Below are 23,836 nucleotides of genomic sequence, written 5' to 3' on the forward strand. Positions count from 1 at the left end.
TGAAAGAACTCCCAGTTTTGACAGCTATGATTCAATGAGGAAAGGAACAAGTTGGAGAGGCTTCCTAGCAGAGCTTTTAGGCCTGTTAAGGAGTTGGAAGACATTTTATGAGAGAGAAGCATTTAGGACCAACATGATCAATGCCTTGGTATACCTATGTAGCATTGCATTTTTGCTCCTCCAGTTGTCACACTGCCTAACAGTGGCACAAGAAAAAAACTGTCTAGAGACAAGTTATACATTCGATAATGGAGAGAGGAGTTAAATACTTGAGGGGTTTACTTAGGGTGCTGGCAGCTTTCCAACCATTGGCAGTTTTTTAATGAAGATGGGATGTTTAACGAAACAACAATGATTAATGTGACAGAGTTCTTTGTCCTGTGATCATCTGGAAAGCAGAGTGGTCTGGAAATTAGTTTACTGCAGTAGACACTGCTGTCAGATGGTACCAACCTGCAATGCTTTTGCTACAGCCACTCCCAAAATTATAGTCCATAGCTATACTCCTTGCATTTTACATTGTTTTACTTCATTTAGAGGCTTGGTTTCCTCAGCTGAGGAAGCCCCTGTTTCTAGGTCCAACAGTGACTCAGGACCTTTCTGCTATGGAGTCTCTGTCTCGGATTGCTCCCTGCAAGCAGCCTCTCCTGGTTGTTTTTGTCTGCTTTGGAGAAAAGCCTGAAGTGAGTGAACTCGGTGCCTGTGTCCTGCGAGTGGGGTTCAGCATCACCACATGCCTCAGTGCAGGGGGACAAATCTGGGAAGGCGTGGGCAGGACTGAGGCTACATGTTCCAACTGAAGGATTCTGAGCAAAGGGATTTGGGCAAGATCCACTCATTTCGGCCTCCAGTAACACATCCTGGAAAGGTAGGATAACAAGGAGAGACAATAGACCTCAAGGATACAATGAAATCCTTAACTGAGGATTTCACCTCCATGTGTGTTGGGCAGTAATGTTGGGAGAAGTCACCTGGGGTGGTCATGGATTTATGTGGCCACAGAGCCTCAAGGAGCTCACACTTGAGTCCAGCGGTGTGGAAGGCTGGTACCTTGTTTCCCCTGTCCCGGATTGTCCTCTACTGCTCCAGGGTGTTTGGCATGTAGGCAAGATTCAGAGGTGAGGGAGTGGTTTGCTGTACAGTTATAAAAGACTGCAGCTGCTTAAATCCGACCTAAATACCTTCCAGATTATACAGCCCGATGCTTTGTTTGAAAACGCACAAGTCGCTGTCTGCTGGGTCTTCCTCCCTCAAGTGACCCAGGGGCGCGGACTGGCCACGGGTGAGAGCACTCGCGCTCTGCGGCGGCCGTGGGTTCCCCAAGCCGGGACAGCACAGGGTGTTGCCGACTGGCACGGAGCGCATCGGCCGCTCGCCGTGCCCCCTGCGCGGCTGGCTCCGGCTGCTCTGGCTCCGTCCATGCTCCGGGACACGGGGCACGGCCGGGCACGGCAGCGCCGCCGCTCCGTGCCGGGGCGGGCAGCCCGCAAGCCGCGGCACCCGCGCTGGGTCACCGCGCTCCGGGCAGCCCCTGTACCTTCGCTTTCCTGGAAAGCAGTTTCTCTTCGTTACTGAGAAGAGCCCTGCTCTGGTAGAGGAAGGAGGGGCCTTGCCACCGCTTCATGCAAAGGGGCCACTACATGTGCTAATTTTTCTCATAAGAGTGGAACAAAACCAGCCTCTGCTCGCTCTAAACCACTGAAGGTGTTTGTTTTTGTTTGGTTGGGTTTTTTTGGGTTGTTTGTTTTTTTTTTTTTTTTTTTCCTGGGAGAGCAGAGGAACAGGGCTGGGGGATTTTTGTGTGTTGGTTTAGTCCTCCTGGCTCTCTTTTTTTGTGGTATTGGGGTTTTTCCCTTCTTCTTAATGCTTTGCTGTTAGCACCTCCTAAAAGGAGGCTTTTAGCAAGTTAAGAGAGAGACCATCTCAAAAGGGGAGGAGAGGTCAAAAGGGAAAAACTGCCTAAGACTGAATGCAATCAAACATTGTACATTTTGTATTCTTTGCAGGTTGGACTTGCAGCACATCAGGAGATGGTGGCAGTCATTTCCTACCCACCCCTCAAGCATCCTTCCATCCTCCTATCTGTACAAAATCTCAGGCACTGCCCACATCACCTCTCAACCCAGGGTACTCAGGCTTTCCCCTTGCTTTCTTCTCTTGCTTTCTTTCCCATTTAACCACCTGGCAGGAACCCCCCAGCTTGGGGGCCCCATGTCTGGGCCACTTGGTCAGCTACATTGTCAGGGGAGTTTCATATCCTACTCACATCCCATCCAGAAAGTCAGTGTCCACACCAGTGGGCAACAGCATGTTTGGGTCTGGTGGGAGCCTAGTAAGGCACTGAGATCCTAAGTAATTGGTCACCTGTGATGTGGAATTGGTGCTCCAGCCCCAGCTGAGCTTCCACACACAGGTCTGCAAAGCTGAAGGGCAAGTCAGTACTGGGTGATCTAATGTGTTCACTCATCTTCCCTCCTCTCTGTCCTCCATGTTCTTCTCCTTTGGTCTTTTGGTATCTTTTTTCCTTTCTTCTTCAGATTTTCAATGTTTCATTATCTCCATTTCTCCTTGTCATATTATCCTATCTTCCTCTGAGGCAATGTTTGCCTTTTGCCTTCCCAGAAAACCATCTTTATTCAGTAGTTTGCTATGACCTGCCCCAAAATACTGTTCTTTTTCCCACATCTCCCAAAGTGACAGGAGTAAATAGGCAGACTGTGGCTCCTTCTACCTTATGCAAGATGTAAGGAATCTGCATGCTGAGAAGGAGTGAAGATGTTGGGGTGTTACTTACCAAAGACTTAGAGATTGCTGAAGAACAAGCAGAGAAACACCATAAAGTAGAACTATGATCCAAAGGTAGAATGAATTCAGATCTACTGCTCTCAGCAGCAGGACTTCAGGAAAAACTCTCTGGAAATGGTTAATTCTGTCAGCAGCTCTATCAATGAATGCTTTCATGTTTAATGTGGTTTAAAGGGGATAGTGAGGGTATATGTATCCATATGCAGGGAAAAATTGAGGCGTAGGATAAAACTTGTAAATCCTAAGAACAAATCCTGGCACCTTCTTGGGAGCTATTCCTTGTCACACTGTCATCAGCATCCTGGGCATCTCAAAAACTGTCTTTAGGAGGGATCCTGCTTTCTCCAGAGATGCAGCGGTGGGCAGTGTTCAAATTAGCCTGCCTGTATTCTCACTGTCATTACACAAAGCCTTTCAGCTGACTGCCTTCTCCTCCTTCACTGCACCGGACACAAGGTATTTCAGCATTCTGGTGTTTTCCACCTATAATGAAGCCACCTCAGAGGTACCTTGGTCCTGAAGACATTTTGGACCCTGTGGTTTAGATCTGAGCTTTGGAAAGCTGCGGTCAATGGTGCCATTGTGACATGTCCCACTGGCTTTTATAGCTGAAGACGATTGCTGAAATCCACTTCAGCTGTAACTGCTGCCAGGTCACAGTTTCGAGTGGATGAGAGAAGTATAAGCAAGACCCATAGGCAATCTCAGAGCAGTGAGGCTGGATGTTAACTTTTCACAGGCAAAGATGAAGAAGAAGAATAAAAGGTAGAATTAGACCAGGCCATTTAACATTAAGGCAAGGTGGCTGGAAGAGTCTATGAAGTCACCCAATAAATGTTATAAATATCCACAGAGGAAAACAGACTCCCTACTAGGCAACTGTAAAGCAAACCACAGGATATTTTTGAAGCTGCCATCCAAAAATACAAAGAAAAGTGTGACAAGCCTACTTAAAAACCAAAAATGGAACAGATGAGCACTTCATCCCTGCTGTGATTTAGAGCTCCAGCGGCAGGTCCTCCCACTGAAGCCGCTGTGAAAAAGAATAAAGTGCTTTGCCCAGATTCTTATGGAAGTTCAGAAATTCTTCTGTGGTCAGCAACATCTTCATGTTGGTCGAAAGAAAAAATTGAAAAGAACTGATGTCTCAACACTCAGTGGAACTTCTGGCAAGGCTGAGGATCAGATTCAGCAGTGTTTCTGACTGCTTTATGCTCCCTAGCAATGCCAAGCAGCTGTAAAGCTTTTACTCTGCTGCTCAGGCTGGAATTACAGCTGCTTTGCATCACTAGGCTGGTACAGAGCAGCCAGAGCACATCTGCGTTGGGCATTTGTATAGAGCTTTTTCAACAGGGCAGTTCACCTGGTATGCACACACTAGGGGATGTGTGCAGCATCGAAAGTATGTAGGTGAAAAGAAAATATGTAGGTGAATGAGAGCTCTGATGACGTGATCAAATCATAGCTTCATTACAGGCTAGGCCTTTAAACTGTGAGGTTTGTACTCCAAAGTTTGAATTCCAAAGTTTATATTTTTTTCTATTACATCTATTCTCTCTGAGCAGCAATATGTTCATACTATGCACCATGCGGTGCATTATTTATATTTCTTATCATAACGTTTCTCTGCATTTGTAATTTTTTACGTGATTTCCAATATTTTAATTCGACCCACCAAGGCAACAGCGTACGTTTCGAGGCACGCTCCTCAAATGCGTATTACCCTGCCACACTCTGTGCTTCCAGGGTGCCCGGTGTCCTGAGAGCTCCTGCAGGGTTCGCGAGGAGCTGGGAGAACTCCGGCAGGGAAGGTCGGGGCAGGCTCTCTGTTTTCCGCGGGTGTAGGAGCCCTGTGCGCCCCCTCCCCGCCCCCACGGGCCCGGACACTGCCCCTTCCCCGGCGCCGGGAGCCCCGCGGCCGCAGCCCCGCGCTGCAGGGCAGGGATGGGGCAGGGAGGAGGGGCAGAGCCCGCACGGGCCGCCGCCTCCCCGGGCCGACACGTGGCTCCGGCGGGTGCCGGGGCTGGCGGATGCTGCCGTGCCGTCCCGGTGCGGTTCCTCTGCCAGTCTGCGGCGGAGGGGCTTTCACAGCATCCTTTTTCTTCCTTTCCTTTTTTCCTTTCTCTCCCCCCCTCCCCCATCCGTCCAAGTTTTCTTTTACAAAAGCCCAAACTTTTTTCTTCTTTACTTTTTTTTACTTTTTTTTTTTTTCCCTTGCAAGAGCCACGCCGTGGAAAGACGGCGTGGTGGAGGAGGGAGAAACCCCTCCCCTTCCCCTCCCCCCGTGGCTCCTTCCTCGGAAAAGAAACATTTTGGGGGTTTCCTCCCCTCCTACCTCTCCCCTCCCTTCAGTGCCGCTCCGCTCCCCCGAGCCGAAGCCGCCGCCGCCGCGCCCGCCCGCCCCGCGGCCGAGGAGGGCCCGGCGGGGCAGCCTCGCCGCCCCCGGTAAGCCGCGCACCGGCCCCTTTGTGAGCGGAGGGGCCGGGGGGGGATGCGGGGAGCGGGGCCGCCTCCGTTTGGCTTCGGGGCGGGAGAGCGGCGGGGGCCGGGCCAGGCAGCGCCGCTGTCGCCCCGGCACTGAGCGCTCGCTCGCACCGGAGGCAGCGCCGCCCGCCCGTGGCCCCGGAGGTGCCGAGAGTGAGTTGTCCTGCGTTAACTGGAAACGGCCTTTTTGGGGGGCGGGCTGCGAGGAGTCTGTCTGTCTGTCCGTCTGCCTGTCTGCTCCGATCTCCCCTTGGCTTGCGAGGGGGTGCAGCCCCCGCTGATTTGGCTCCTGGGGGTGTTGCGGCCGCTCTTGGCTGGGAAGAAGAAGCGTGTTGGGGCTTGGGGGGCTTTTCCCGAGGAGTCGAGGGAGATTTGGGGTGCCGGCATCTCACTGCCGGTCTTGAAGGGAGCCATGTGCTGTATTGGGGTGGCGGCGGGGTGCTGGGAGTAGCCTGGGTGGCTCCTCGGGGACTGTCCTGCTGTCAAGGTGTTCTTCACGGCGTCAGGACAGGGAGATGTTTCTTTTAAAGTGAAACCTGCAAATTATGTAATGTCTTAGATGGGTCTGTAGGGAAGCAGCCGCACAGGTCTGGGTAACTTGGTCTTCACAGCACTTCTTTCACATAAAGCACTGGAGAAGCGATGCTCAGAGTGTTACACTTAGTCTTAGCTGGAAAAGGGAGCTGCCTGCCAGAAGTGAGGGCGTTACAGGGAAGAGGGGTAACTGTGAACCGGGGGTGTACGTGCCCGTTTGGGGTTGCCTTGAAGGGTGGAGGAACTCGCCGTCCTCCAGACCTGGCACAGTCAGATCGCAGCCTCACACCTGCCGTTTCTCAGAAGATCAGTGCTGCGCGCCCATGACAAGCCTCATCGCAAAGGTTATCGCTAAATCCTCCTTCTTTATGCAATCTGAGTCATGGTGCTCACAGCCATGCAGGATCCACTACTCACTTTTTCCCACAAACACACGCGTTGTCACTGAGAATTTTGGAATGGTTACCGTGTAAAACCTCAGCTCATGCTACTCTTAGGTTTCTTTTTTTTTTTTTAATTTAGTTAAAGTGTGTATTACTTCTTGCTAAAACAGGCTGGGAAACAGGATCTGGAAGAATCCCAGAGGTAGCTGAGAAGAACTCAAGAATGCTAAGTTAATGTCCTTGGCTTTTTTCTTCTCCTACATGGTGAAGAATGGGGGATGTGGCTTGACCATTGTTCTGGAAAGTTGAGGGTAAAGAGTATTGTTAGCAAGCTGCTATTTGGGACTATGTGGTCCAGACAGTGCCATTTACTAGTTCTAGTCCTTGCAGCTCTCAGAGAATTTAAATGAAAAACCCAGTCACATGTTGACCATACTCAACTCTGTAAAATGGGGTGGAATCGGAAATAACTAGTTTCCTGATGTTTCATTCTCTACTGACTGTGTCCTTAGGAAGGTATGCAAGCGTATCTTCTTTCTCCAAACAACTGCAACTGCAATTCAGATGCTGTGTGAATGTCAAATGGCCCATTCAGCCACAGCAGGCAGTGGTCATGTGCTTTAAAATCATGCACATGCACAGAAGTTTGTGAGACTGAGGCTGTATTATCACATATAATGTTGCTTTTAGTTGAATCAAGTTACGATGAAGTCGCTGCAGATGAAGCCAAGCTTTGTTTCTGTGTTCATGAGTGATTCTGCCGGGTATGTGATTTAAAACATAGTTGTTGAAGTATGGATTCTTGTTCCCTTCAGAGGGGACGGCTCTTGGGCACAAACCCGCAGGATTACTGGGATGCCAACCTCCCACACAAGTTCCCATCTTTTCCTGAGTTAAACTGGAATTTGGGCCTTTGTTATTTCTGTGCTCCTTGTTAATATTCTGTATGTTGCATGTCCTTTAATAACCTGGCTTATCACTTACTTAAAAGGGGGTTGAGTGGCAACACAGGGGTTTTCTGTAAGGTTGTGTTGGAAGGCACAGGTGCTTGGGTCCCCAAAAATGGGCATAGAGGAGCACTAGGGAGAGGCTGAGCTTCTTCAGATCCTTCCAGGTGTGTGTCTCTGTCCCCACTGTGTCTGCTCAGAGAGGGCCAAATTCAGTTTCCAGATGACAGCTTCAAACATGCAGCCAGTGCCTCTTGCCCTCCTCAGTCCAGCTGGGATTTCTGTGAAGTTGGTGGTCGGTTTATGCAAGGATAGAGCTGGGGCTGGGTGGTGTAAATTCTTAATTGCTGCCACTAATACTGTGGTTGCATTGCTGAGAAACAAAGGAGAAAATGTGCCTTTAGAGCTGTGTTTTTTCCCTTGTTTCTCTTTTTCTCTGTCCCCACTGGGAATGTTCTGCTCTTTTCTCCTAGTTTTTCCCTGCAGCTCCTTGCCACCCGCTCTCCCCTTGCCACCCACAGGCTTCTCTGTCCTGATTTCTCCAGCCTTGGTTTGGTCAGCAATAAAGAGATAGTGCCAATACTTAAATCTGACATCATTTGGTTCGGGTTGATACTGTGGTTAGATTAATAAAAGCTGTGGGGAGCTGGTGTGTTCCTGAGCTGTTATTCCAGGCCGCTGCAGACCTCAGCTAGTGCTGCTTGCCAAAAGCTCACACGATGGGAGAGGAGGGCACATGCATCTCTGTGACTTAAGATATGGATGGTGTGAGAGCTGAATAAGCCATACAGGAACCATATATTTTAGAGGGTAAAGGTGTTAAGCCTATATGTCATTAGGAGGCATATTTATTTAAAATAATGCAACTAAATGCTACATTAATTATATCCTTGATTGCGTGTAAGTAGAGGCAGAGGCAGGTATGATAGCAACTTATCCCCTTTATCTTGTCAGTCTACTTCATTACAGCCTACTCTTCTGGTTTGCATTTGTGCATATCCTGCATCCTTCTCCCTCAGTAAGGTATTTATTAGCTCACCGTTTTGCTGAAATCAGTTTCAACCTTTTAAAAAAAGGTGCAGTGCTGTTTGATGTAGTAGGATTTGGTGACATTGTGTAGAATTCTTCCCCCTCTCCCCATACCAAGTGACAGGTTTCAAGTTAAGATTTAGAAGTCAGAAGTGTAGAAAATCCTACTTTTAAACTTCTGGAACTCAATGCTTCTGTTCAATAGGTATTTAATAGTGTAAAAATGTAAATTCAGTTTTAGTAGAATGGCTAAATGCTGGTTTGTGTTGTCTTTGGAGACTTCAGAGCTGCCCCTTATTTTCATCCTCTTCAGTGGAGAAATGAAAAGGCCTGTGTGCACTTCACAGGAAATGAGTGTCTGATACAGGCTCGCAGGCTGCACATTTCCAAGAACTGCTCTCAAGGTATTTTGATAATGCACATTCTCTCTGCCTTCTCCCTTCCTGCTCCTCCTGCACTTTGTGTGCTTCTGCTTGTTCGCAAACACATGCAGAGTTGAGGGGAAGAACCAAACGGTGCCACTGTTAAGTTTGCAGATGGGCTCCTTTAGCTTTGTACTGGAGCAGGGGCGGGCAAAATTGGGACAAGCTGGCTGCATTCGGTTGCCTTTGTTGCAGAGGGTTTTTGTCCTTCCCCTCACTCCCTGCAAATGCTGAAAAAAATTTTGCCTTCAGACTGTGACTTGTGCAACGAGGGAGTTTTTGCATGTATGTGACTCTGCAGTTCAGAAACAGCTTGGATCTACTTTTGTACTTCCTCAGTAGCAAAGTTTATTTGAAAACTTAGGCTAAAGCTAAGAAAATGAGTGTGGCTGTTAGCTGTTGGAAAATGCCAGAGATCTGCAATCTGTACTGTGTAGCTGGGATTCTGCACGTCCTGCTGAAGGCCCCTTGCTGCAGCTGAGGGGATTCAGCCTAAGTGTGCCTCGGTTGGCACACTAGTGGTGATAGCACAGGTTTGATTGTGCAGGAATGGATTGTTTGTGCTTTTTGACAGATCACCAGTGCTGTTCTTTATCCCTATTTTAGTTCTACCTTGTATTCTGGTGAGATTTTGTGGTGTGGAAGGAGAGAAGTTGGAGCAACATTTACTGCTTTAGCAGTAAAGACTGAAATCTGCTGTTTGTGTAGGGTGCATGCCGATTTTCACGTCAGCAGATCCAAAGAAGAGGTGCTGTTCTTTTTAGTCATCAAAGAAAAAGGAAAACATGGACAGAGCTATTTTAACTCTGCAGCAGGTCCATCGTTGATTCCTCATATTGACTTCATATGCCCTTGTTTACTACTTCAGTTTTGCACAAAGGACATTTATGGCTTGTGCTGGGCTCCTCTTAGTGTTATGTCAGGTTTGAATGGTTAAGAGATGTCTTAAAAAGGTGTTGCTCAAAACCCCAGACCTTTGTTGCTGCATTCCTCTGCCTAAGGTCTGCTAAAGCATGATGTGGTGGGTACAGCATAGAAACAAAGCAAAGACATTTGAGAGGGAAGAGAAATGAGACTTCTCAGATCAGCTCTCTCACTTTCCCCAGTCTACATGATTGGAGTTTTTCCTTTTATGAGTTTTCAAATTAGTTACTTTTCAGTCTTGGTCACCTTTGAACTTCCTCTCATCTGGTTTTCTGAAAGAATACAAAAAGAATGTCCTGATTGGACTGTATCTTTCTCTAGCATCCTCTTGTATATATGTATCTGCTCTCTAAACTGAGCAAGAAATTTCTCCAGTCTCTCTGTACAATTATGTGTTGCTCCTTATTACCCATCTTTAGGCCTACCCTCTTTGTTTCAGCTCTGTATGTTTTTATTTCAGGTAACTAGAACTGACTGTATTCTCTCAGGTGGTGACATTACTGTTACATTCCCATCCATTTTGCACCCTCCCAGTCCCACTTGCCTCTTGGTTTTTAAATGACTGCTTTTGCATTCGGAGCTGGAGCTTTCCTTAATGAGCCCTCAGCACTGTTACTTGGCTCATTGGTCAGCTGCACCACTTAATTTATTGCTCTTGAAAATATAGACCCAGCTGGCTTTTCTACAAGCCTGCGTGCATTTGTATGTGTCAGGACAGAGTCCTGCCTGACCTCCTGCTGCTTTCCTGCTGACGAATTTTTAATGACCTCTGACTTCTCTGTCCTGCAGGGAGTGAAGTGATTTTGTCACAGTGTTTACCCTGGGAAGGCGATGGAGAGGGCTCACTACATTTTGAGTTGGATTTAAGTAACACGAGGCTGTGAGCTGCCTGCTGGGGAGCAAGATTAGCCTTGGGGGTGTTGTGGGGAATGACAGCTTGAAGATGGAGAGACAATTCTAGGAAGAGACCTGGGTCAGCCTGTGAGTTTGCACAGTCACGGGGGAGGGAGCTGCTTGCATAAAAGATGGAGGAGCCTTTGGGCTGCTTGTACCCACCAGCCTGTTGAGGAGTGAGGTGGGCTGCTCTGCAAAGTGGGCTGAGTCAAACCAGGGGGAAGATGCAGTGGCTGGGAGGGGGGCAGAGAGGTGACCAGATGTGCAGGGGCTGAAGTGCCTTGGTTTCCTTCGGCCACCCCTCTTCTACCTCCCATTCACCCTGTGGCATGACTGCCCCATGTCCTCTGCCCATCTGCTTTACAGGTCCTGGATGCTGCTGGCTCTTTAGCTTGTGTTCCATGTCTTGCTTTTTGACTTGCTTTGAGGAAGCACAAAGTGTGTCCTGTCATCTGTTGTTCCTTCAGGTGCCATCTGTGTGATGGGGAACTCTGCCTGGGGGTTGGCTCTCCCCCCACACCAGGTAGCTTTGTGCTGCTCCTGCTTTAAGAGCACACGTTGAAAAAAGTTCCTTCCAATACTTGCAGCCCTCTGGCAATTGCTAGTGCAGCTGATTTGCTTGAGAAAACACTTGTTTGAGAGATGGTCTCTTTGTATCTCAACCATCCATTTCCAATTCCAAATCTCCAGGTATAGTCCACCGTGCCCAGCTGGCTTTCTGCTTTAATGTCACTTTTCCCTATCTCTTCTGATAGAGCCCCCTCTTTTTTCCTTTCAGGTTAATCAGCATTAAATACTGGGAAATCTCAACATCCTGTGCAAGAAAAAATAATACCTGCTTGCTTGTGTAACTTTTCTGCAGTGTCCCTGTCCCCACTAGCTGGTATCCCACTCAACTAAATTATTCCCCCTGAGGTTTTCTGGTTTTGATAAACTGAAAATGCCATATGTTTTCTGGGTTTTGTTTCGTTTGTCTTGGCCACCTACTGTCCCAGTTTCATAACAGCCATCCTCATATAAATTTGTTCCCTACTGTCAATAATTTATATTCCTTTATATTGGCTCCTCTAGGATTATTTTTTCATCTTCTAAAGGATTATTGAGGTTGTAGAGAGATCTGAATAGGGACTGTGATTTTGTAGTGTGTGTGTGTTTGATGTCTCTGATCCACAGCAGAAGCTCTTGCCAGCTGTTGCACCTACAGTGATACCTGCAGTGTGACCCATATTGTCCCCCAAGCCTGTCCTCTTAGCCAGGCAGCATCTCTGCCATCATTTGTCGGAGGTCTGCATGCTCTGTCACTTAGGATTTCCTAAATAACCTTTCATGACTTAATTTTTTTAAAATTCTTTTTACTTTTGACTCTCAGGACTAGTTTCTTTATTTTGTGTGTTGGAAATCCCCCACTATAAAACTTAGTGTTGTGGTGTGTCTGTGCTTTCTGACCCTTGCCCTTTGCTCTGGAGGCACAGTAACTGGTGCTGCATAATGGCCCCTCACGTCTTTTGAAGCTGGTCCTACTGAAGACCCAAGGCAGGGTGTTTGCCTTGTCCCCCTGTGGTCCTGTTGTTTAATCATCTGGGACTCGTCTAGCAGCATAGTTCTGGTAAGGATTCTGAACCAGCTTTAGCTGCAGACACTGCTAATTCCTCAGGGTTAGCTGCTTCTTTGAATTCCTTTCCGGCTCAGTGTGATGGTTTTGATAAAAAGCCGGACCACTGATGGCTTTTGTCTCTCAGGATTTACTCATTTCCTGAAACAGGGCTCTGGAACAAAGTCAGTTTAGTAGAGAGAGGCAGAGGAAATGTACCTGTGCTGCTGCTCTGGGCGTGGGGGAAGCTGGTAGTGCTGAGGAGCCATGATGGGTTGGAGGCAGCCCTGGGCGTACCCCCTTCCCACTGATCCCCCTCTCAGCAGGGAGATGGGATGGAGCATTTCAAGTAGGGAGACACGAGGGACTGCTGTTAGCTTGGCTTCTTTCTTCTTCCTCCTTGTGTCCTCTCCCTGTCTCCTTGTTTCTGCCCCCAAGGTGGGGAGAGCTCCAGCCACCTTTCCAGAGGGCAGCTTCCTGAGCTGGTGTGTGGTGGGGAGGGAGGGATGGCAAGGCAGCAGCCCAGATTCTGTGTTCACTGGCCAAGCACAGGGCTGAGGTTTTGTGTAGCCGTGCAGCACTGACATTCACAGGAATGGCTGCTCGCTGTGAAACTGCAAAGGTCAGGAGCAACGCCACTGGGCTTCCCTCACTTACCAAAAATGCTGTTGGCCAGAGGCAAGCAACAACTCTCTGCTTAAGCCATAGCAGGATAGGCTCAGCTGCAGCTTTGGAACTTAGTAGTAACTCCTCTTGATTTCCTTTTTCTATTTTTTTTTCTTCTTGTTTCCCCAGTTACAGGAGAAGGCAGAAATAATTCAGTCTTCAGTAGAAGATGTCTTTGGCAGAAGTCAGATGGTAGTTTTGGTAGTTTTACTTGCTGTGGAATAAGCTGTAGTTGCTTGTGACTACTGCAGAGCAGCCTCTGAGATCAGGGAAGTGATGAGACTTCTCTGTTCTGAAATGGCAGGACTACAGTTTCACATTGGGCTATTTAGATGAGGAGTAGGCTCTTTTATTTGAATAAGTTTCTGAAAGTGCATAGTATTTCCAAGGCTTGAAAAGGGGACCCTAAAAATGGATGTCTTTCTTCTAACTCCTTCAATTAGCTCAGTAAAGACAATTGTTTTTTCCTTTAAACTGCCACCTTGTTGGGTTTTTATTAACATGTGTCATGGAGAAACCAAAGTGCTTGCAGACTTCCCTCCCTTGAAGAATATTTGGCACTGATCACACAGTCTTGTGGGTTTTCTTGGAGTAAAAACCTTTCAGTCCCTATCAGCAAAGTGCCATATTAATTCAGAAAACATGTGTCATAGAAAAATATGTTAAGAAGTACCAAATATTAATATCAGATCCATGCAAAGTTATTTGTGGGTTTTGAAGTATGTTCTCCATACCCAAATGTCAGGAAGTGTTTGATAAGACAAGTGTTCTTGCAAGGTGTCCAACTGTTGATTCCCAGAGCCTGCATGCAGGATCTTCCTGCACTGTCTCTGCTGTGCGAAATAGGAGCTGCCACAGTGTGGGTGCTGCCTCAGCTTATTTTGTTAAATATTGCATCCTTGGATGCTGGTTGTATAGGGAAATGCAATTTTGGTTTGGGGTATGTATGTGTGGTGTGGTTTGGTTTTTTTCCCACATATTCTCTCATGTGTCAGACATAATGGCTCCCTCACATCAAACTGCCATGGCATAAAAGATAGAGGGAACTGCAATGTCTCCAAGGCCTGCTTTGTGCTGGAGAAATTGGCTGTGATTAACACTGGTCCTCTTGGCTGAGCTGGGCCACATTCTTCCTCTAACCACAGCTCCCTCTGTTCTCTTTGGCATGTCTGTCTGTGCATCTCCTTTCCCTTCCCCCTCCATGATCCTTTCTGGATCAGCCCTGGTCTCCTTGGCAGTGGCAGGGCGCTCACTGGTGTGACCGTGCACCGTGGCCGTGACGGCGCGGTTCAAACCAGTGCCGGTGTGTGGCAGGCGGTGGCGGCCTGAGAGCCAGCCTGGCCTACCATTAAACCCCAGTGCTGCGTGCTTGGCTCTTACCAGGGAGGCTTCTTCCAGCCCTTTGCTCAAGCTTTCCTTTGAAACAGCTTTCCCAGCCACAAATCAGTGGGCAGCACATTTCTGTGGGATGCAGACGTGCAAACAAGCAATGTCTGCTCCGGCGCTGCTGCCTGGAGTAGGGACGCTGTCGCAAGGCCTTGCAGGGTACGTTAGGGAGAGCTTTTCCTAATCCCAGCCTCCATCTAACTGCTCTGGGAACTGCAGGGTTGATATCTGGGAGATGTCAAGGCCAAATGGAGCAGGAATGGTAATAATGGGATAGTATAAAAGTGTAATAATGAGATGGACCTGGAGCTCTGCTAGTGGCAAGTCAGTGTAGCTTGTGGGGTGTGTGCCCAGTTCGGACTGGGCTGGGGAGGATGTGGAGAAGCGATGTTACATGGGTACAAGTGAAGCTGTGCAGGGCCTGCCTCTGAAAGGTGTGCAGAAAGCTGGGATTGTTTTTTCAGCTTGCTAATGGATCCACTGACAGACACGTGATTGCACACATGGTGGTCTGCAGCTCCACCAGGTCACTGGGTTTACTTTGCCATCTGTGAGGAGGAAAAGTCTTGAGAGCTGGGGAAGCAGGGCAGAAGAGTGTGGGCCAGAACAGATTGGGTCACAGTGAATGGATACCTATGTGGTATCAAATTAGATACTCTAAATGTTGTGTTTTGTATTCAGAACAAGTTGGGACTTTGTGTTCTGAATCCTTAGGTTTATTTCTGTTGCCGTCATCTCTTAACATTTGAGTTTTATGGTTCCTGCTTTTGGAACATGATGGCAACTTTGTGGTCTTTCCACTTGTCCTTGGGCCACCTGTGAGCTGCCTGGACCTACTCAGCTCATGGCTTTGTAAATAGCAATAATAACTACAACAGCAGCAATCTGCTGTCTCTGTTGCTATCTGAAGTGCTGTATACGTGTTTCTACAGTAACACAGATCAAAGAGATAGAGACAAACAACCTGTCCCCAGATTTGTTGTATTTTAGATCCACATTACAGCAAACTAATGGGCTTAGTCACCTGCTTGATGGATGTCTTTTTTTTTCAAAGGATGGATTTGCTCTTAAGTAAAGCTGTGCAGAAACTGGGAAGTGCCGCATCGGAGCTTTTGAATTTGGACCACTTGCAGTCCTGACATTCAGAATCTCATCCCTATGGGTGGCAAAGACAAAGAGGTAAGCTTTTTCAAGTGTCCTAGAAGAAGAATGTGAGGATGCATCATAGCTGAGTACTTGAGGCTGATGTTGAACATGCCAGATTTGTCAAGCTCCAGGGTGCCGGGCTGGCTTGGCTGAACCACACGCTGTGCACAGTCCCCTGGTTTACTAGAATTGTCTCCTTATATAAAACACCCTGCCTTGCCTGGGTCGTGAGTGAGGAGGAAAGCAGAATGCCCTGTGTCATGAGCACTTATTTTGAAAAGCTCTTGAACTTGCACTAAATCAGAAAGTCTGGAGAAACTTATGCAGCCTTTTAATTAGCAGGACACCAGCTTTTTAGGATATGTTGCTTTGGCTGCAAGCATTGTTCTGACTTGCAGTAGAGAGGTAGTAACTTGTTTGGGTGTTGGGGTTTTTTGGGGTTTTTTGGAGGGGAAAAGAGGGAAAGCAAATCATGGTGTGACAAGTCAGCAGAACTAATTATGCATGTGTGTTTTATTACACCCCTGCCTTGGTTTATTCCTAATCCTGGGTCTGCACATCCTCTGTGATGTGGAGGCTGTGTACGCCTAGGACCTGTTGAGCCATTAAAAGTGAACCTTAAAGGCAGTATCAGGAAGCACTTTTAGGGCTAATATTACTGTAACTAATGCTGTGCTGCAAGCCAGGCACTTAGCTCTTGGAAATGGGTCACTGAAGCTAAACAAATTCCCCCCATCTCAGGCTCTGACCTATATGTAGATTTCAAACCAAGTGAGCAAATTGTCAAGGTGCTATTTTTGAATTTACTTTGAATTTGAAATTATGACAGTCTCAGTTCTTAGTCAGCCAGATTTCTAGTAGCAGTGGATTTTTCTTAAAGGACTTGGGTGAATGACTAAAGGTTGAAAACTGGGAGAAACCAGTTTGGGTTTTTCTTCTGTCAAATAGAATCTGCAGCCCTAAACAAATTATATATTTGTTGTTATTTTTAAAACTAGCCTGGAATTGAAAGACAGCTGCCTGCTTCTGTTTTTGTGCTTAAATTAAATTTCCAACCTCGACCCGTGAAATTGGCAAAATTTCCATTTGTACCCAAGAGAAATTGCTGTTTAGGAAGGTTCTTTATCACTCCTTTTGAAGCTAGAGCCACAGCCCTGGAGGCACCTGGCAGATGACCTTTGTTTCCTATAGGAACTGATGTCAGAGGGTTCTGTAGCTTCCTCACCCAGCAGAGAGAAGAAGGAGAGGGACAGAGATGCTGCAACTTCTTGTGGTGCCTTCTATGCTGAGTTTTCAGTGGTGATAGATGGCCCTTGTTGCTGTAGTGGGGATTGTGTGTGTTTGCATCCTGCTCACTAAATCACCTTCACCTAAGATTTATTCTGACTTGCTGAATAGTCTGAGCAGCTTTCAACTGCTGGGGTTTTTTTCTTTCTTTCTTTCTTTTTAAATGGAAAAGAAAAACCCAACTTGATTAACTCCTTCCCACCCCTCCCACCTTTCTCTAAGCATGGAATTTCCCTCCTATGAAACTGTGTAGAGGGCAGGATCAACAGCACTCAGAACAGTACCAGGGACATTAGCAGCTTGTGGACTGCAAATCACAGGGCTATAAGCTGGATAAGCTTCCCCGGCTGCTCTTGGAAAGGATGCTTAGGGCTCCATATATGAAACGTTCCTGGCAGCTACATTATTCGTATTACTGTTAAGTATTGAGAGAGATGTTAGACTAGAAAAGATGTCTGGTAAGGCACTGCCAGGCACATGCCTGCTCTGCCTAACGACTGTGCCCCTGTGAAGGAAAGATGTGTGTCCTCTCCTAGGGTCCCCACCCAGCTAGCACATCACCAAAAGGAATGTGAGGCTTTTGAATAGCTGGCAAAGGGTGTGAGACAGCTTGGGGGGAACCTTGCAAGGAGCTAAGCTTAACTTGAAGCTCTCCCTGCAGAGCAGGCCCAGCACAGGTCCCTGCACATTCCCTGGGGGGCTGCCTGCCTGCCTGCCTGATAGGAGCCCTGAGCCCCAGTGCTCTGGCAGGTCTGTGGTGGGGGAGGGAGCTGCTGGAGATGAAGTGTGTCTCTTCCTCTGCTGCAGGCTGTGCCAGCACTCTGTTCTGCTCCAAGCATGGCTGTGCTGTGAGTGAGTATGACTGGGTTAATGGAGTATGTCAAGGGAGTGAGGGCAGCATTTGGCAGCGAGCTACTGACTTGTCAGGCCTGGGGAAGTGGTATGTTACAGCTCAGCTTCTCACACAGAATGAGCCTCTGGCTTAGGGCTGTGGGTTTTTTATTTGTGCCTATACAGACACACACATTTAGAATATATATTTTTAAAAATATAATTGAAGTGACTTGCATGGCTGATGGCAATGCTGGGTTCAGAAATGCAAAACAGCCTGGTGATAACACAAGGTGCAGGAGATGAGCAGGGTCACGACAGTACATTAGAGGATGGTGACTGGGAGAGGGCAGCATTGTCTGCAGGCAGGGGGAGTTGTCCTTCTGGAAGAAACAGAAGTTAAGAGTCTGGAAGGGCATCAGCAGTGCCTGGTACCAGTGTTAAGTGAGCTCATTCAAGGTAGTTTCAGCCTTGAAGCTGATGTAACATTTCTTGAGTAGTCTTGATCTGAGACCTTTGCTTTCTCCTGACATAGAGAAACAGGCATGTCTTGGGACAAGGGAGTGGTTCCTGGGATTTGGGGGAGAAAGGCTCATACCTGTCTTCTGCTTCTGCTAAGTCCTCTTGTCAATCTTTTTGCCAGAGAAAGGGTTGAAGTGTGAGGAAACCTTTCTACCATTCACTGAAGGACAAAGTAAATGATACTTTCCTCCTTTAGGAAATCTTTCCCTTTTCTTTTGTGGTGTCATTTCACCTTTCCAATCTCAAGGCTACTCTGAAGAGTCCCGAATGTCTATCAGAGGGAAATCTTGAAATGTTGAGATCTGCTGGGTTCAAACTAACCTGCTGGAGGGTGTGTAGGAGCCCTTGGCTGTGAATCACAGAAACCCAATGGATGCAGAGCTCTGTGAAGTGCCACCTTGTGCTGGTGGGGACCCAGCTGGAGCCCTGTCATCCTTGGTTTTCCCCACAGCTGGGGGCTGGTGACATTCAATAGCTCCTTGGTACCCTCTTTGGTACTCGTGCTGGTCTTTCTCCCACGGGAAGTGTCTTGCCCAGGTTGAAGAAGGTATTGGGTTTGCCTCACTCTCCTTCTGTCCCGCAGGCTGGATGCAAAGGAGGAAGCATGGTAAAGGCAGCATCTCTCCGGGATTCATGGGCTCTTTGAGAGATGATCAGAGGGAGGCCAGATGACCTGCACAACACACAGAGCACTGTTTCTCCTCTGCAAAGGCAGCATCGGAGCGTTCTCCCCAGCCCCGCGCCGCCCGGCTTGCCCGATCGTTTCCGGATGTTTCGTAGCTGCGAGTGGGAAGTCCTGGAGCGATCCCTCAATATCCTCCAGGCTAGTGACTTCTACTGGGGCCCCTTGTCCGTGGGGGAGGCCCACGCCAAGCTCCAGCGGGAGCCTGTAGGCACCTACTTGGTGCGGGACAGCTCGCAGGGGAACTGCTTGTTCAGCCTGAGCGTGCGGATGCCCACGGGGCCCGTCAGCCTTCGGATCTCTTTCCAGGAGGGCTATTTCCGCCTCAAGAACTGGTTTTCAGACTGCGTGGTCCGGCTGCTGGAGCTGGTGGTGGCGGGGACCCGGAACAACCCCTTGCACTTTGATGAGATGGGGGGAACTCCCCTGGTGTTCTCTGAGCCCCTGTGCCGGAGCCGCCGGGCAGTGCCCACGCTGCGGGAATTGTGCTGCCGGAGCCTCCCTGCTGGTGCCGCGACAGAGGACAGAGCAGGGCTGGGGGGCTCCTTGGGAATGTGTCTGAGGGAAGAGGTGTTCTCACCCCTGGACAGAAGGGGAGGGTCAGAGGGGAGCGCTGGCCCCAGCCCCTCTCTGTCCTGGGCTAGGAGATGATGGATGCATATGGGAGATGAAAGGAGATGCCTCTTTTATGGCTGTGCTGGTGGGATGTGTGCCACACCAGTGATGCTGGACTGGCTGCTGGGAGATGAAGGGGGAGGGCAGAGGGAGCAGAGCTTGAACCCAGTGGCTGTGACAGATGTGTCCTCGTACATGCACAGTGAGTGTGACTTTCCCAGATGTGCCTGGGGTAAAGCCAGACCTAAAGAGCAGACATTGCCACTGCCACCAAGTCCTGCTCTTTGCTCCATTTATAACTTAAAAGCTTCAGAAAAAAAGGTGAGCTGCCCATCTTCCCAGGTCCACCCTGTGTTCTCTTCTACCCCAAAGTGCTTGAGCTCATTCCTGCCTCAAATCTGCCCTGGTGGAGTGCAGCTGAGTCCAGTCCCACAGCAGTGCAGCTTGGACATCGATGGGCATGACCCTTGTGCTGACCCACGAAGCTGTGGTGGAGCAAGAGCATGTTTCACTCCCTGCAGTACAAATATGATGCCTGTTACTTCAGAGGCCGGTGTTTGCACCAAGTGAGACCATTGCAGCCATGTATGATACATGCAGCTTCACTGGCTTTTGCATTGCTTTATTCAATTGGATTTTTGGAGAGTGAAGATGGGTTATGCTGTACTTAAGGGCATGGCAGAGATAACCCTGGTCTGGAGAGTTGTATCTGCCCTGGGAGGGTGTGAAGAGATGGGATCCTGCACCCTTTCTTAAGCTCATGTGATAGTGTGCTGCTGCCATCTGTCGAGCATCAGAAGATGTTTTGGTTTTGCCTCTGAAAGGCAAGGAATTTTTTATATAAAACTTCTAAAATTTTAATAAAATTTTTATATTGATTTTTAAAAGTCAGTGAATACTTGGTGATAACTTCACTCCCTTCTAATGTTAGAAGCCCAGTTAGTTTAGTGCCCAGGCTTGGAAATCAAAGTGAATTAAGTGAATTTCTCATAAAGAACACAAGCAGAACATAAATGAGTGGTCCTAGCTGGGAACATTAAACTTAAATTCATCTTGTAGTGTAATGTAGTAAAGAATTGTCTAAACAGAGAAACTTCTGAAAATCTCAGCCCTACATTTTTAGAAAGTTTTTTTTAGTACCTCAAAATTTGTACTGAGTGTTTGAAAAAAAAAGAAATTCAAGATCTTAGAACAGGGCACAGCATCAGTGAACTTGAACTGGTGAGTATGAGTACAAATGGGAGGATCACAGTTGGCTTAAATAGGGTCATGGTTCATTTCAGGGATAGTCAGTATGATGTCTTCAAAATAAGTGATTGAAAACAGCTACATGAAAGAAGAAATTCAGATACTCTAAAATTTGAGCCAAACTGTTTTATAGGCTGCTAAGCATCCATAGCTGGGCAGACAGCCTGCTTTGCTCATGCTGACTTTCCTCTTCAGACCTGTACGGAAGAAAAAAGCTGAACAGGGAAAGAGAGCACACTGAATTTGCTCTATTGTCTTCAGCTGTTTTATCCGAGGAACTAAAGTGTGTGGTCAGCACAGAGGGAGATACAGGCTGTGATTCATCACAGGAGCCTAACTTAGACACTCTGAATTATTCTCTGGAGGGCTTTGTTGCCCTGCTGGCAGAGAGGTGCCTGGCTGCCTGTCTCAGGGCATTGGCTTATCAGCCAAGGTAGTTAGATAAGTGTCAGGGAAGTGGTGATCTTGTCCTTGCTGCATGCTCCTTCCAGCTGCAGGGAGGCCAGAGGCAGCTCGGTGCCCCTGCAGTTACTGTGTCTCAGCCCAGTGCAAAAGCAGGAGCTGGGATTGTTCATTTCTGCAGGGTGTGTGCCCTGGGGTGGCTGATGTGTGGGCATAGTGTTGCTTGCTGCCAGCATCTCAGGTGGCTCTGGGCACCTCTGGGACCGTTCCTGGGCTCTTGGGTGAAGGCCCTGCCTCAGGCACACAGGCACACAGCTGCTCTCCCTCTCTGCCATGGAGGAATGGGACTGGATCTGCTGGCCCAGGCATCATGTCCACCTCTCGATCCTTTGCTTTCTTGAAGGTGTCTGCTGAGGTGCCTTGGCTCCCTTCCTGCCTCCCTTCAGAAAGTAGGGGGGTGGAGGAGCAGTATAATTTCTTCCATGTTTAGAACTGAGCACAGGAATGCTTCTGTTTTCTGGCCACGGTTATACCTCACTGAGGGAAGAGCTTTCTGACGGTATTGCTGTGACCTGGCTGTGAACTGCTCTCATTTGGCCGCAAATGAGCATCTTGGGTTGTGCAGCTGGGGGCTGCAGAGAAGCCCTATTTGCAGCCTGGATTGCACTTCAGGAAAATCACACCATGGGAGAAGGAAATAGTTTGTATTTTAATAAAGTCTACTTTATTTTGTTCCTCTTTTTTTTTTTTTTTTTTTTTGTTTAATTGCGCAGCAAGCACTTGTCTCAGTCTCACAAGTAAGTCAATTCCATGCAGGGCTGCAGCGAATTGATTTGAGATCTGTGGATGAAAAGCAGTGAATTACTGCCAAGCATTGTTATATTGTGAAAGTTGAAAGCACATCATGTGTGAGTATCCTCATTATTCCCAAGGAGAGGTCACTCTGCAGATCAGGATTGGTGCAAGAAAGGAAATCAATGTAGAAAGAACAGGAAAGTGAAAAGTGCATTGGCTGAGGCAAGCATTAGAATCCTTCATTCTCTGCTTGGATGTTGGAAGAGAAACCTTTTTCTTTCAGCTCTTGAGAAAAAAGATGTACAAGCAAAAGGGTAAGAATTTACTTCCATGGGGTAACACTATCCTGCTGCTTTCATTAGAGTGGGAGATGTTCACTTTAATGACCCTGCCTCTGAATGGGTCCCTCTGTCACGTAGGAGTAGCTCCTGGTGGTCTGTATCCAAATGTTTCTTTTGGTGGCTCCTAAGGGGACTTAAAAAGAAATTGCAAACTTCCTCACAACCTCTTGAGCACCATTTGGGGAATAGAGGAAAATTGTTTGCATTTTTATATGTTATGTTATACATTTCTCCAGCTGACTCATTTCACTTTGTCGAGGAAACTTACACAGGCTTTGCAGATGGTTTTTTTCAAGTGTTCTTCCTAACAGCAGAAGTTGAAAAGTTTAGTGCTTGCGAGAGGGGCTTCCTCTACCGTGCTGTGAAGGGCCTGGATCTCAGTCCCAATATGCTGCAGGCATCCAGCAGGAAACTGCTCTTTGTCTGCTCCCAGCTAGCCATCTGTTGGTAGTGCTCTGGGGCCCCAAGGGTTAATTTCCCAAAATTCTTCACTGGAACTTGCTAATAACTTCCATATGCACCCATGTGTGTGCTCAGGAGGGGCCCCACAGCCATCAGCTCTTGTAATAATACTTGATTACCTCTGACATAAAGGCCTGTATGTTGTTAAGGATCAGGATTCACAAAAATTCACAAAAAGACACAAGTTTGTGCAAAAACACTTTAAAAATGTATTAACATTTGGTCATCCTCAGTGATTTCTTAGGTAGTCAAGCTTCAAAATCAAGTCTGTGTACACACCGGATTGTGTGTAAGGTCTCAGTTTTGACCCTTACCCTGATGTCCCTCTAAAAATGTGTATTTAGTCTTATGTGTCATTAATCTTTAAGTGTGCAATACCCCTTAATTTACAACACACCTTAGCTAGGGAAATGTGATGGGTTTGTCTGATGGAGTTCATTTTGCCCCAGTTCCTCAGATATTTGGCATCTGTACAGCTAAAACTGCACGCACTGGAGCTTTCTGCCTGCCCTGTGCCATTCCCTGGTGCAAAGGCCAGGCTGCTGGGGGCAGCCTTCAGAGAGAAGGCAGGTGTCAGAGGGAGAGGGAGATGTGGCAGAGTCGCTCTGAAACTCCTGATGCCTCCCTGCAGAGCTGCCTGGGTCTTGGCAGGCTCCTGCTGCCTTCTGATCTCAGCTGGGGCTGGCGGAGCTGAGGTTTTGATTCAGGCAAAGCAAAGTACTTCCAAACGTTTCCTATGCAAGGGCTGGCTCAATAGTAGGACTCTTCAGCCAGAAAAGAGATGGCTGAGGTCTGTGGCAGAGATCTGTAAAGCCTGAATGCTATGGAGTAGGTGACCATGTGTTTTCTTAAAAATCCAGGGAGGCGTCTGATGAAATACTTCAAGACTCAAAAGGAGACATTTCTTCATGTGACGTATAGTAGCTTAAGCTCTGGAAATCCCTGCCACAGGCCACCTGCAAGGCTAACCTCTGTGTGGGTACAAAAAGGGATTAATGGTGATTGATGGAGCACCTCTGGAGGAGGAAAAGCAGAGTTGGAAAATAGGGGAGAGGCAGGATCCAGGTGGAGCTTTTGAGTTCTGTGCCTTGTGGAGCAGACCTCTGCTATGGCAGGAGTGTGGGAACAAGGCAGCCTAGGCTCAGCCTGAGGCTCAGCAGCACAGGGGGCAGCCCAGGCTAGCTGAGCCAGTGGCTTGGTGAGGGACAGCTGTGCTGAGCTCCCAGAACTGTGCTGGGCCTCTTGAGACACAGGGGTCTGCACCTGGCAGACCTGTTCACCCTCCCTGCAGTGCAGTTGCGTGTCCCAGAGTTTGATGGCAGCCCCAAAGGGAGCAGCCCTCGGGCGCTTCTTCCCAGCTTTCACAAGCAGAAAAATTGGGACACCCATCTGATGCCTGGAGGCAAGCATCAGCACAGGCTGAGGATAAAAACATCACCA

The 23,836-nt window shown here is 48.0% G+C and overlaps 1 protein-coding gene across 8 annotated transcripts; it reads left to right on the forward strand.

Moving 5' to 3' along the window:
• LOC135442455 (suppressor of cytokine signaling 1-like) lies at positions 1–20,042 on the forward strand. 8 transcript variants are annotated; one of them, XM_064702276.1, is made up of 5 exons: positions 1–148; positions 577–868; positions 2,007–2,127; positions 15,120–15,244; positions 18,435–19,923. In XM_064702276.1, exon 5 carries the CDS (start codon positions 18,501–18,503, stop codon positions 19,182–19,184), a length of 684 nt encoding a protein of 227 aa, XP_064558346.1. In that variant the 5' UTR covers positions 1–148; positions 577–868; positions 2,007–2,127; positions 15,120–15,244; positions 18,435–18,500; the 3' UTR covers positions 19,185–19,923. The 8 variants fall into 8 exon arrangements, with proteins under 8 accessions (XP_064558346.1, XP_064558348.1, XP_064558347.1 ...); XM_064702278.1 differs by having other exon boundaries at positions 577–683; XM_064702277.1 differs by lacking the exons at positions 1–148; positions 577–868 and adding an exon at positions 1,036–1,118.
• Positions 20,043–23,836: the final 3,794 nt, after the last annotated feature.

This window comes from Zonotrichia leucophrys, chromosome 1A (assembly GCF_028769735.1).
Source record: "Zonotrichia leucophrys gambelii isolate GWCS_2022_RI chromosome 1A, RI_Zleu_2.0, whole genome shotgun sequence".
In the NCBI taxonomy this organism is placed as follows: Eukaryota; Metazoa; Chordata; class Aves; order Passeriformes; family Passerellidae; genus Zonotrichia; species Zonotrichia leucophrys.